The sequence below is a fragment of the Coptis chinensis genome, chromosome 5, assembly GCF_015680905.1.
Source record: "Coptis chinensis isolate HL-2020 chromosome 5, ASM1568090v1, whole genome shotgun sequence".
Lineage (NCBI taxonomy): Eukaryota > Viridiplantae > Streptophyta > Magnoliopsida > Ranunculales > Ranunculaceae > Coptis > Coptis chinensis.
This window is the reverse complement of record NC_141460.1, coordinates 62,427,450-62,441,954: the sequence shown is the minus strand read 5'-3', so window position 1 is coordinate 62,441,954 and position 14,505 is coordinate 62,427,450. Positions and strand designations below refer to the sequence as shown.

General features: G+C 37.5%; 1 protein-coding gene across 2 annotated transcripts; it reads right to left on the bottom strand.

Moving 5' to 3' along the window:
* Positions 1-8,942: 8,942 nt before the first annotated feature.
* On the bottom strand, positions 8,943-11,783 carry LOC147498253 (NADH-ubiquinone oxidoreductase). Of its 2 annotated transcripts, none has more exons than XM_086560312.1 (2): positions 11,439-11,781; positions 8,943-9,195 (listed from the first exon to the last, which is right to left on the bottom strand). In XM_086560312.1, exon 1 carries the CDS (start codon positions 11,713-11,715, stop codon positions 11,449-11,451), a length of 267 nt encoding a protein of 88 aa, XP_086416438.1. In that variant the 5' UTR covers positions 11,716-11,781; the 3' UTR covers positions 8,943-9,195; positions 11,439-11,448. The 2 variants fall into 2 exon arrangements, with proteins under 2 accessions (XP_086416438.1, XP_086416439.1); XM_086560313.1 differs by lacking the exon at positions 8,943-9,195 and adding an exon at positions 10,667-10,889 and having other exon boundaries at positions 11,439-11,783.
* Positions 11,784-14,505: the final 2,722 nt, after the last annotated feature.

Here is a 14,505-nt window from a genome sequence, read left to right as displayed (position 1 = left end):
GGTGGCAGTGATTTGTGCATATGCATTTCTGTTCATGATTGCTTCTAGAAGATAAGCTGAGTCACGTTATAGTCTGGTTTGCGTGCTGGAGCGTTCTCTTAGCTTGTAGACGCGATCTGGTTCCACAGGTCGGTATGGTATTTCCATCATGCTGAGTACGCGCCTGATATTCCTGAAGGAGGATATCACTCCCTTACACTAATGTTTGGAACCAAGGGTCCTAGATGATTGAGAACGAGGTGCTCAGGCTTTCGAAGTGGAAGCCAAACTTCTCGATAGAGAAGGTTTCACAATCTAATGCACTAGTTTGGGTTAGATTCCCAAGCTTAAGCTTGAAATTTTGGGAACCCAGGACTCTTATGGCTATGGGGAGGACGGAAGGGAGACCTATTCATCTTGATTCCACTATAGTTAGGGCAAAAAATTAGGGGCTTACACAAATTATTAGTCCCTTATTGTTTTTGGGGAAATCCAATGTCTTCCCGCATAAGGGGTATGGGGAGATCTTTTATAACGATTGTTACTTTGGGGGTTTTTTCACAAACGCGACTATACAATGGGGGGTTAGTACAAAAAACCCGCTTTTATCATTCAACAACTGAGAATAACAAATGACATATTGTTCTTGTGAATAAAAATAGGGTCCCTGCTTCCTACACTCACCAAATTGCATTGGGCAGCCTCCAGCCCAAGCCTAACAACTAAGTCTAATAGAAATAGCCCCCCCCCCAAACGCATACTAGTTACACCTATTCTAACCAGTATCATCTCTCTCGCGTCTCAACAAAAAAAACCAATTTTCTATTTTTTATTTTAGTTTGGGCAACTGCCATTGTTGTTTGCTCTCATCTAATTTGAGTTTGGGCAACCACCATTGTTAAGAAAATGAAGTTTTCTCTCTTGCTCTCATCTCTCGCCAACACACCATTGTTAAGAAAGCGAACCATTCTCATTGCGAAATAAGTTAATCACTCCCCAAAGTTCTCATTGTGAAGAACCGAATCACTATAGGGTTGTTTATATCTATTCTATTTGTTTTAATTCATTTTATTCAATTTCATTTAGAATGTTTATGAATAGATTGCATTTAGATTGTGAATAATAGTTTTGATTACTATTTCATTGCCTTAAATACAATGCAAGGTTGTTTGGAAGTACCAAAACGAAGTATTATATTGTTTGAAAAAACCCCAAACGACCTCAAAAGACTCTGTGAGATCGTTTTGAAGATACCTCAAAAGACTCAGTGAGATCGTTTTGAAAATGGCCCAAACGATGCTGAAACGACTCTGTGAAGTCGTTTGAATGTTTTTTTTTTTGGAATATTCTTTGTACATTAGTTGTATAAGTTAATACAAGATTTTGAGTTACTTTAATTGGGCATGAAAAGATCGTTTTGAATGATTTAAGAGTTATGTTGAGTGTTTGAAGCTAGGTTACATGGACACGCCATATCTTGAAAAAATTCCGATACGAATTGTCCAATTTGATTAAACTTATTATGGTTACTAATACTTTTTTTTTCTTTGTTGCAATGACTCCTCAATCAATTCAAATAATGTCAAGAATGTAGCAAAAACTGCATTCAAGGGTGTGTAGAAGTTGTTTGGTGGCGGTAGTTCCTCTTCAGGTAGCAGTGACGCACCTGAGAAAAAGAGAGTTAGGGGGTCAAATACGTCGGCTTCAATCTGTAGAGGCGAGAGAAAAGTGGATGATGCCAATACCACTAATGTAGGTAATGTAGATTTAGGAGAGAAAAAAAATAAGAAGGGGAGTGGGCACTGTTGGAGTAACAATTTGTTACGGTATGTAGTATATTTAGCAAGTATATTGTAATCTTAGCAAGTATATCATAATCTTTTCCTAGATATGTAGATCTCCTATAATCATTCCTATAATAATGGGAGATCTTATGTATTCATAGAATCCTTCTTGTATATATACCCCCTTGATATATCAATAAAGATGATCAGAAATATTCATTCAAACATCTTTGACATGGTATCAGAGGCAACTCTGATTTCCTTTCCATTACTCCATTATTATAGGAACCAGAGCCTTTTTTTTTTTTTTTTTTGTGTTTGGTTTATTTTTCTGGTCATATAATACAATTTGTTATATTATATCAGATTGTATTTATTACCCCTTTCTTATTTATCGTTGTTTTCTATTGATCTAGTTCATTGTTTGTGTTCTATATCATAATGGCTGAATTAAATTCCAATAATAATTCCACTGTCGTGCATTCCAATAATGATTCCGTTGTTATGCCTGCTCTTTATATGAAAGAAATGTCCTCACTAATTACTCTAGAACGACATGATGGTACTAACTACATTGAGTGGTCCTTGAATGCAGAACAAGATCAGGGCAAAAAGCGTTGGGGCTTTATTTCTGGTACTAAGGTTACTCCAACAGACAACAATTCTGAGGAATATGAAGCTTGGGAGGACGAGAACTGTCTGGTCAACTATTGGCTTCTTGATGCAATGACCAAGGACATCAGGTCAACTTTCCTTTGCTTGTCTACGGCCAAGGAAATCTGGGAAACTGCCAAAAAACTTACTCTGTCAGCCAAGATACATCAAAGGGTTATCAGTTATATTGTGAGGAAATTTCTGTCCGCCAACATGGAGGTTCTATTATTCCTTATTTTTGAAAACTACAAAAATTATGGCAGGAATTTGACGCTATTGAAGATTGCACTACGGAGTGTGCCAATGACATTAAGAAATATACCACAAAGGTTAATTTTCAACGTGTGTATGTTTTCTTGGCCGTTCTTGATTCTCATTTGGATTTCATGGTCGTGTTTTTGCTATTAAACCACTTCTAGACATACAGTCTGTTTATGCCATGGTTTGTGCTAAGGCGAATCGTCAAGATGCCATGCTTGGTGGGACATCCAATGAAGGGACTGCTATGGCGGCTCGAAAACCTTTTGCTCGTCCTAAGTCAAAGAAAGGTGTTCGTAAGTGTATCCATTGTAATGGTGATAACCATGTAGTTGATACCTGTTTTAAGCTCCATGGCTATCCAGATTGGCATCCAAAGGGTAAGATGGCGTCCCCAATGTTTTCTAACTCTTGAAGTCAATGGCTCTCTATCCCTTTAAAAGTAGTGTTAAAGTCAATAAAGTAGGGTGCTAAAAAGTCTAAAAAAGGCTAAGAGTCATTTAACTCTATTTCATTGACTTCAACACTACTTTTTAAAGGGATAGAGAGCCATTGGATTCTATTTCAAATTCGAAGAGTCATTTAATCGCTTTCTTTTAATTTGTTGCCCAGTCAGGTATGTCTAACTCTGCTCTTAGTCTTGATGCTTTTACTAGAAATAGTGATTGGATAATTGACACGGGTGCTACTGATCATATGACTTGTGATCGCTATAGATATAGCCATTTCTCTTCTAGTTATTCAAAATCAGTCATTACTAATGCTAATGGTGTGTCATCTCCAGTTATTGGTGTTGGCATTGTACCTTTGTCCCCTACTTTATTTATCCATGATGTTTTATTTGTCCCATCACTAAACTGTAACCTTCTCTCTGTTAGCCAGTTAACCAAGTCTAATAATTGTGTTGCCTTGTTTATTCCAACTCATTGTATTTTTTAGAACATCCATACCAAGGAGAGGATTGGCGGTGGTAAACAGAGTGGAGGATTGTACTATATGGAGGATGGTTTTCAACGGTCCAATCGAGGAGTACTAGCTCATGTTATGAGTGATGACGACAAGGTTAAAAATAATAAAAGAGAGATTTGGCTATGGCATAGACGACTAGGATATCCCTCATTTGGTTATCTTAGGAGATTATTTCCATCATTATTTAATGGTTGTAGTCTTTTTGATTTCGCTTGTGAAACTTGTGTAATGGCGAAAAGCCATCGTACTGTTTTCTATTCGAGTGATAATAAAGTTGATGCTCCTTTTTCTTTAGTTTATTCAGATGTTTGAGGCCCTGCCCCACGTCCTACACATAACGGAATGAAATGGTTCATTACATTTGTCGATGATTGCACCCAGATGACCTGGGTATATTTTTTGAGGCATAAAAGTGATGTATGTACAATTTTTCCCCTTTCCATAAGATGATGCTCACACAGTTTGGTATCTCTGTAAAGGTTGTTCGCTCTAATAATAGGGGTGAGTATTTCAAGAAAGAATTGACTGGATTTATGCATTCGGCTGGTATTCTACATCAAACCTCTTGCTCTTATTCACCCCAACATAATGGGGTTGTAGAACGAAAAAACAGACACCTTTTGGAGATAACTTGGTCTCTATTAATTGGTGGTCATGTCCCATCTCACTTATGGGACAAAGCTTTGAACTATGTTGTTTACTTGATTAATCGTACACCTTCTAGTGTTGTAAAATTTCAGAGACCCTTAGATGTGCTTTCTGACCACTGTATGCTTCCTCCCATTGTTCATTTAGCACCTCATATCTTCGGGTGTGTGGTGTATGTTCACTTACATACACAACAACGCACCAAACTTGACCCACGTGCGTTGAAGTGTGTATTTGTTGGGTATGACTCAACTCAGAAAGGTTATAGGTGTTATCATCCATCTTCTAAAAAAATTTATGTCTCCATGGATGTCATTTTCCATGAACACAAACTTTTTTATACAACAAAGATCACTGATTCTTCACTTCGGGGGGAGAATAGAAATGAAATGCATAATCATCATGATGATATAATTGTCTTTTATTTATCGAGACCAAGGTCACCGAATGATAAAAACTCAATAGAAGAAGTCGATGCAACCTCCACTGAGTGCTTAGGTGAAGGATGTGAAGATCAAACCCATGATAGTACATTGCCTCCTACAACGGATCCACTGATCCAACCTTCTCCAGAGGACCCATTAGAGGTATCGCCTAACTCTATTATTGATGATTCCAATATTCATAATGTTGATGATTCTAATATTCATGATGTTGTTAATATACCTAGTCTTGATTCTGAACTAGTTCAATATCATCTTCCACCTTGATCTAACCGTGGCCAACCACCAATTAAATATGAACCTGATCCTAAAGATAAAGTGAAATATCCCATAAGCAACCATGTGTCATCTCACAAGTTGTCCAAGTCATATGCATCTTATGTATTCCAGTTATCATCTGTCTCTATTCCTAGTAAAATGCAGGAAGCTTTAACAGATTCTAGATGGACCAAAGCTATGGCAGAAGAAATGGCAGCACTAAAAAAGAATGCCACTTGGGAACTTGTAATCCTACCGAAGGGAAAAAAGACCGTGGGGGTGTAGATGGGTATTTACAGTCAAGCTCAAAGTAGATGGGACTATTGAGAGATACAAATTAAAGCTCGGCTGGTTGCAAAAGGGTATACATAATCTTATGGTGTAGATTATCAAGAAACTTTTGCACCGGTTGCCAAACTCAATACTGTGAGAGTACTTTTGTCACTAGCAGCTAATAAAGATTGGCCTCTTCTTCAGTTTGATGTGAAAAATGTTTTCTTGCATGGAGATCTTACTGAAAAAGTATATATGGATCCTCCCCCAGGTATACCAGAATACTTGGATACAACAATGGTTTGTAAACTAAAGAAGGCATTGCATGGGTTGAAACAGTCCCCAAGAGCGTGGTTTGGCAGGTTCACCAAGTCTATGAAGAAGTTCAGCTACAAACAAAGCAACTTAGATCACACTTTGTTTTTAAAACACAGAAGAGGTAAAATCACTGCTTTGATTATCTATGTTGATGATATGGTGCTGACAGGTGATGATCATGAGGAGATTTCTAGTTTACAAACCATGTAAACTAGAAACAGCTCGGAGACCTTAAATATTTCCTTGGGATTGAGGTAGCCCAATCAAAGCATGGTATTTTCTTATACCAGCAGAAATATATTCTTGATTTATTATCTGAGACAGGAATATTCGGATGTAAGCCAGTTGATACTCCCATTGAGTAGAACCACAAGTTGTTTATGTGTTTGAATGCAACTCCAACTGATAAGGGGAGATACCAGAGGCTTGTAGGAAAACTGATATATTTATCTCATACCAGGCCAGATATTGTGTATGCAATTAGTGTCGTGAGTCAATTCATGCATGACCCATGTAAACCTCATATGGATGTTGTGGAGTGCATATTAAGATATTTGAAATCTGCTCTAGGTAAAGGCTTGCTGTTCTCGAATCATGATCACCTAAAAGTAGAAGGCTACACTGACGCTGATTGGGCAGGTTCAACCGACAACAAAAGGTCTACCTCAGGATACTTCACCTTTGTAGGTGGAAACCTTGTGACTTGGAGGAGTAAAAAACAGCCAGTAGTATCAAGATCAAGTGCTGAAGCTGAATATAGAGGTATGACATATGGGGTATGTGAGTTGTTGTGGTTTGTTGAAGGACTTGGGTTTTAAACCAAAAGAGGAAATGAATCTATATTGTAACAATACGTCAGCTATAGAGACAGCTCATAATCTTGTTCAACATGATTGGACGAAGCATGTGGAGATTGACAGACATTTTATCAAAGAAAAACTTGAAGCTAGAACTATTACTTTTCCATTTGTAAAGTCTGAAGACCAACTAGCAGATGCCTTTACTAAAGTAGTGGCTAGCAAGGTGTTTATGGACTTTCTTGTCAAGTTGGGCATGTGTGATATCCACGCACCAACTTGAGGGGAGGTTGGTTGAGAGACAATCTATTACGGTATGTAGTATATTTAGCAAGTATATTGTAATATTAGCAAGTGTATCGTAATCTTTTCCTAGATATGTACGTAGATCTTCTACAATCATTCCTATAATAATGGGAGATCTTGTGTATTCATAGAATCCTTCTTGTATATATACCCCCTTGATATATCAATAAAGATGATCATAAATATTCATTCAAGCATTTTTGACAAGCACCTCGACATTAGTGCGTAGAGGGGACCACAAAGAAGTTGCTGATGTTCCGAGTAATGTAGGTGATAGTGATAGTGATACTGAGCGTGATTCTAATGTAGGTGATGGTGATACTAATGTAGATTTAAATGTAGATCAAGACCAAGATGTAGATATAGATATGGATCGTGCGAAAAGTACAGTTGAAAGAGAGTGATGACGGGGATGGTGAAGAAGAAGCAAGAGAGTGGTGATGGGGATGGTGAAGATGAAGAAGGTGATGATAAGGAAGAGTCAAGTGAGGAGGGTGTTGATGGCCGAGAAAGAGTCAGGTGATGAGGAGAGTGATGAAGAGGATGATGACGACGATGATGATGATGATTTGGAAGAAGTGGTGGAAGCCGAAGCACCGGTGAAAGTCGAAGCCCCTCCAGTGGGAGATTTTGTGAGAAAATCTAAGGATGATTTGGAGTACACACAACATGTATATGGAAGTAGCCCTTATGAGTCAGCTTTTGTATAACTATGCGGTGCATGTGGCTCGCGAATGTTTGGGAGAATAAGATAATATCATACACTTAGTACATTGATTTTTCCTTACAAAACCTTTTACTTCTCCTCATTGAGTATTTTTTGTTTAAGCCAGATCGCGGAGCGTTGAAGTGTGTTCCACACCTATCCAAATTAAGCTAATGGGATTTCATTAATGAATTCAAAAACTCTCCCAGATTTGAAAATGAGCTTAGAATGTTGGGTTCTATAATCTTGTGTTTGGTTATTACGAGTATCACGATCCACCGTTGGTCTTTGCGTTTGTGGAGAGGTGACATCTGGAGACCAACACCTTACATATGCCGTTTGGGGAGATGACTATCACTTTGGACGATGTCTCCCAAATTTTAGGAGTCGCGGTTAGAGGAAGAGCAGTGCAATGGAACACAGAGTTGAGTAGTGAACAATCGGAGAATCTCCTACATCGTGCTATGGGTATCCCTATGTCTCTGATTAAGGCAGAGATGGAAGCGAACCGTTTCATTTCAAAAGTAAGGCTAGAATTACTGCAGAGCCAATTTGCTGGGAAAACGCATGATAACGATATATGCAATGCAGCTAGGGAGGTGGTGGAGAAGGCGTCGACTTGAAGGAGGTACAATAGGAGAGCAATTAACTATATTTCAACATACTTGATACTTCCTAAATTAAGCAAAACAATTTAAAAACAAATGTTTCTTAATATAAATAAATCCTAACAGCAGTATCGTTTCCTAACAACAGCTCAAAATATCTATATTCATATAAAACAAAGAAAAAAAAAAAATAAAAAGTAAAAATATTATAGTTATAAAAGGAGGAAGGAAATTGACGAGTTTGAGCTGGGCAACTTCTTTGTTGACTATACGGAAATCTTTACGTGAATCACCGAGTTCAAGTTTGAGATCACGCCATTCTCTATAGAGAGAGTGATGATTTCGTCAACTATGGAAACGTCTTTAAACCTACGACGAACAGATTCTCGTACGGTTTCAGGATTGTATCCCTTATCTTGTCTGAAGAGGTTTATGTCTAGCATCTTTTTTTTGGCGGGAAAAGAAAACAATATGAAACCAAAAGTGAGGAGAAAGATTAGGGGGTGTCTGTTTTCACTATTACGGCTTTCCTAAATATGCTTCAGCGCAGCAACAGCCAGCAGCCCAACTACGAAACCTTAAATCCGTCTTCAAATAAGTTGAAGTTTTCGAATTAATATAGTAATTAAATTAAATTGAAGTAGAACTAATCGAAAAGATTGAAAAAGTAAGTTATAGTAACAGTGTCCAACAGTTTCTACTTCTTCTCAAACTAGAAATTCACAAAATTCAATATTTGGTATGGAAAGGGTTTCCATAAATTTGGGAAAGCGGGCAACATACTAGGCTGGAACTTCAAATGCCCAGCCTACTTTTACTTAAAACTAGGTAATCGGTTGAACAGGCGAAAGATATTGTCTATGAGGTAATCTCTGTGGAGGAGAATAACTAGCAAATATAACTTTCTCCTGTCTAATCTGCTTAACAGCAATACAAGTACATTAAAAATAACAAATTCCATATTCAGAATAGTTGAAACAATTTGAAATTCCATCACTCAACGAGAGAAAGTAAGTCGGGAAAAGGGGAATAATTGACAATATTCTGCAAAGTTTGTCTTTGGTCCACTGGATGCGACACAGAAAATTATTACAAACATTAGGTTATACTCCTGAGCACAACATTCAGTTCACGTACGATAGCTTAAAAAACAAGCTTACACCCTACATATAGCTCCTTATCCAACCTCACCTCCTGCATGAAACCAATAGAGAGTACAAACCAGTTATAAGCCGATACCAAAGAGAAACTAACTTTTAAGGAGAAGTATTATCCACAAAGTGGCATGCATACAAATGAGAAACAAACACTAAAGGGAAAATGTTATACGCAAACTGATTTAAAAATATATATATATATATATATATATGAAAAGAGAGAGAGCAGTCCCAATTAGGCAGTATCACAGGTTGAGTATTTCACAAGTGTTATTTCCCCCTTTTTATGTAATTTGAAACTCCTCTAAAACAGAAACCAGATAGCATTGCATCGAAGAGAGGGTCTATAGGCATCAGCAGGGATTCTAAGACACCCCAACTGGATCTGCACCCTTTAGCCAGCTCATCATTTCTCATTACGGCTCCTACTTTCTTAAAAAGGCACTAAGGCAGGTCGTAACAAATAATAAAAAAGGTTTCTCATTCCCTGGACCATGTAAACACAATCTATACAAGGAGAAGATAGTAGTAAATCAACTCCCTATGAGGACAGACAATGTGATGGATGCCAAGTTTGGTGCACAATTGCTATTCCCATTATAAATTCACACAGACATTCAAGTCTACATAGACAATATCGGATGAATATATACTCGTCGAGCCAAGAATGATGGTAACAATAAAATATCAAAACATGGACCGCGTAAACCAATTCTCTTTATAAAATCCTTCAAAATCACACGAAGGATTAAGGGGAGCTGATCACTCTGTCCTATTTTCTTCATTAAACAAATGAAAGTTCTGAGTAAGTGTGTGCCGAAAACTCAACAAGCAGAAGTTGAGATGACCTCTATATAAAAAACTGGGAACATAGTTTTTAAGTTTTAGATTTAAACTTCCAAACTCAATTCACTAAAGAGTTTCTGGCTATAAGAGTTTATTTATAAGTGCAAGCAATTGAACTAAATGAATAAAATAAAAGTAAAATAAAATTATAATAAAATAATAAGTAAAATATAGCCCAAAATATATGGGGACACGTATCATGAGGGAACACCCTAACCACATGCCTGTCACATGATCATGGTACACGACATCACATTGTGAGTAGAGCAACAAACTTGATCTGTTTTAAGATTTTAGGCATTGGCGATGTGCAATTAGTACAAGTATCATTCATCCGCATAAGATGATGCTTATTTCATTCGATTGATCATGGAGTAAGTGCAATGGCTAATCTACATTAAACATCTCCCAAAGAGGTGGGAAAGGTGCAGAACTTGGGGAACTTGCTTTGGCTATGGAGTAAAGGTGTTCACTTCCTTTCCGCTTTTTGGATCTACCCTTTTGCAGCCTACTGGAGCAAAATGCTTGGTATCATTTTGTTAATAACTTAAAATCCATATAACAGATTATATTGACAATGAACGTTTTTCTCTGATGGAGGTAGGATGACATTAATGATGAAAATTTTGTTCAAAAGGAATGTTACTTGAATCCTCACGAACCTTTGTCCAAAAGAAAACGAGGCCTTTAATGGATATGATCACTTCCTCCAAAGAAGCCACAATCCCCTCAAAATGCCTTTTATTTTATTTTTCCAGCCATAAGCCCCACAAAAATGCAATGGGTATTATAGTCCATATGCGTCTTCCACTTTGAGAAAGAAAATTCCATGACCAAGAGGCAAACATACCTTTCACTGAACCTGGACTAGCCCAAAGGATACCCCTGAACAAGAAAGCACCAAGTTCGCCAAGAATAAGGACACTGGATGAGTAAATGATTCACTAACTCACCATCTCTCAAACAAAAAGGACAGAAATTGAGTAAGGCTTCCTTGCAAATTTTATGTACCTCCTCCCCACACTCTCTATTGACTCATTATCCTACCCCTATTATCCTCCACTCAAATTAAAACTTAAAATATCACTAGCCAAAAAAGAAGATATGCCCCCGTTCAAAGTGTTTATCCCCCTGGAACTTTTAATAACTATGTATTCAAATTGTTTTGTAGTCAATAGACAATATGTACTGGTAAAGCAGTGATTAGCAAAGCACTCATGTGACAGACCAACAGTGATTGGGTTTAAGCAGCCTAGCGCGAGAAGTGTCTATGCTCCTGGATGAGCTATCTAAATACAAAGTAAATAAACAATCAATTCCATCCAATGACTAAAAGAATGCATTAAATTAGGAGATGGAACGTGTCATATGTATAAAAAAAAAAAATTAGAATTCATATTAATAAAAAGATTAAAATATAAGCAAAAAAATTACCTTTAAATTTCTATTTGTTTAGATTTCGAAGGGCTTCGTCATAAGGATCACGACGGCCTACAACATTAGTAATCTGAGCATCCCAAGCTAGCTGAGAATTATGCTGTTCAAAAGTCCAATACCCATAAGGACGCATTGGTAAACTCCACATTTCTTTTGTCTTTTTACACTGCTCTTTCACTGCGTATACATGCTCTCTAAATTTCCTGTCCCTTTCTTTTGGATCTTCCATCATTCTCAGTATCAAATTCTCGGCAAATTCCATTATAAATCCCATCTCGATTTCGATTTCGATCTCGATCTCTCTAACCTTTTTCAGAATGGAAGAATAGCAAAAACCAGCTGCGTTCTATATCTTTAATGTTATTATTACTGGATTGGGCTGGGCTCTAGCTTTATTTGGGCTGGACTAATTCAAGTTGAACCACACAGGGCTAATACGGGTGTGTATCGGGCTAGGTTCCTTTTGGGGTTGGGCTGTCTTTTTTTTTCCCGATAAAAACATGTCATATATTCCTTGGATTTAGGAGAGCAACAAAAAAAACACCAACCATCTTTAGGAGCAACATCAAATTTTCGACATCAAATGACGCGGTTTTGGATAAACCGCGCCATATAGCCCACACGGTTTTCCTAAAACTGCTCCACTAAAACCCATCTGACAGGCCCAAGCCCACGCGGTTTTCCCAAAACCGTGCGCTATAATCATTTAACCCTCTTGATCCTGCGAGGTTATCTTCACTTTTCATGTTCCTTCTAATCTAAACTCATCTCCTTGAGCAAAAAAAAAAAAAACTACCAAAACTCTTGACGATTTTTCAATGGATTATTCATCTTCTTATGATTCTTCATCGAGCTCGAGCTCGAGCTCTTCAAATGATAACACTGCAATTAAAACTCGTAAATTAGTGGCTATTGTTCTACCTTTGGCTCGACATCGTCTGAGTTTATTGCATTAGCAAGAAGCAGAGTCTTCTTATAAACCACATGGTGGTTCAAAGAAAGGAAGAAAATGCAAGAATCGTCAGTACGAGGCAACACTGGCTCGTGTAAATGCTAACTACTTCAGCGCAAATCCTATATTTTGTGACCACGACTTTCGACGCCGATTTCGTGGGTCAGTCATTATTTACTCATATTTTTCAATCATCTTAATCATAATGTACCATATTTTCAACAAAAAGTTAATAGTGCGGGTAAGTTTGGGATTAACCCAAAAATCAAAGTAATTGCTGCTATACGAATGCTTGCTTATGGGTCTGCAGCTGATCTAGTAGATGACATGTTACATATATGTTGCTGAGCCAACTGTTCATGAATGCATGCGCTATTTCTGTGATGGAATTATTAGAATTTTTGGAGGTGAATACTTGCACAAACCAAATGCTGCAGATATTCAGCGTTTGCTTGAAGAGTCGGAGGAATGCGGATGGCCTGGAATGCTAGGAAACATTGATTGCATGCACTGGCAATGGAAGAATTGCCCATCCACATGGCAAGGGTCTCACACTGGCCATGTGCATAAACCAACAGTGATTTTGGAGGCGATTGCTTCTCGTGACACGTAGATTTGGCATGGCGGGTTCTCACAATGATCTTAATGTGCTTGACCGCTCACCAATATTTGATGATATAGTCAATGATGAAGCTATTCCTTATAACTACACTGTGAATGACCATTATTATGATATGGGCTATTACTTGGCTGACGGTATTTATCCTAATTATGCCACTTTGATTCAAACGATTGCTAAACCGACTGTTGCACAAGACAAATATTTTGCAAAGAAGCAAGAAGCTGCTAGAAAAGACATAGAGCGGGCGTTTGGTATATTGAAGTCGCGTTGGGCTATTTTAGCAAATCCGTGCAGGTTATGGTATTTGGAGACCATGACTACTGTTATGAGGGCTTGCATCATTTTACATAATATGATTGTGGAAGATGAACGCGAAACGGATATCCCGCAGTATATTCCTGAGTATGAAATGTCATGTAGAGAAGGTGCATCTGAAGATCAACGCCACTTTGTTCTATCTCATTGGGCATTTGGTGTCGAGAGGGTTCGTTCAAAAGTTGTTCATGATAGATTGAAGAATGACTTGGTCGAGCATTTGTGGAGTAGGCATGGGCGGCGTGGTCAGACTTGATTTATATTTCTATTTGCACTTCATTTGGACTTTGTGTTTATTTATCGTTTCAATTTCTATGTATTTGTGTTCCAAGTTTATTTCTATGTATTTGTGGTTTTATGAAATGATTTGTGTATATGAGAATTTTGAAAATACAAAGTAAACTCTGCCGATTTTTTTTAGAATGATAAAAAGTATCAAATTAAAAGAAAATATTCAATTAAAGTACATTCTAATTAACATCAAAATACAAACTCAAATTAAAGTACGTCATAAATTAAAATACTCAAATTAAAAGACATACAAACTCAAATTTAGACTATGCACTATTTTGACTACTGCCAGTGATATTGCCAAGTCGATTTTTCATTTTTTGTAAAATTTCTGCCTTTTTGAGTTGCCAAATTTCGCGCTCATCTTCGGGTAATCCTTCTAATTTCATTCCTAGTATTTTCGCATCATTTTCATCTTCTCGAACTCGGAGCGCATCTTTCTTCAACTGAAGTTTTTCTTTTTGGATTTGGAGCTTCCAATCCCTCGCCACTTTTTTTAATTGAAGTTTTTCCAAATCCATCTCATCTTTCTTCAATTGTCTTTGAGCTTCCAATTCATATCTTTTTTTTGGTGGTTTTAGAAAGTTCCACCAAAAAATCATCAAGTTTCTTAGCAGATTGCTCCACTTTAGAATCACCTTCTTCTTTCTCTTTTTGCCTTATTCTCTTTTCTTCTTTCTTTCCAAGAGGCCTATCCTCAAGCCCATCAACTTGGTGTGGATCATAATCCATTGGTTGAGTTGTCGCAGTTGATATTGGAACTAATGAACCTCCTTCCCCACTGTTTGACTTCGACTTTTTGGTGGGTCACAAATCATTTCTCAACTGTAGCCTCTTCCATTTGGGTGAGTCTTTCACCATATTATAGCATTGCATCCACTTCC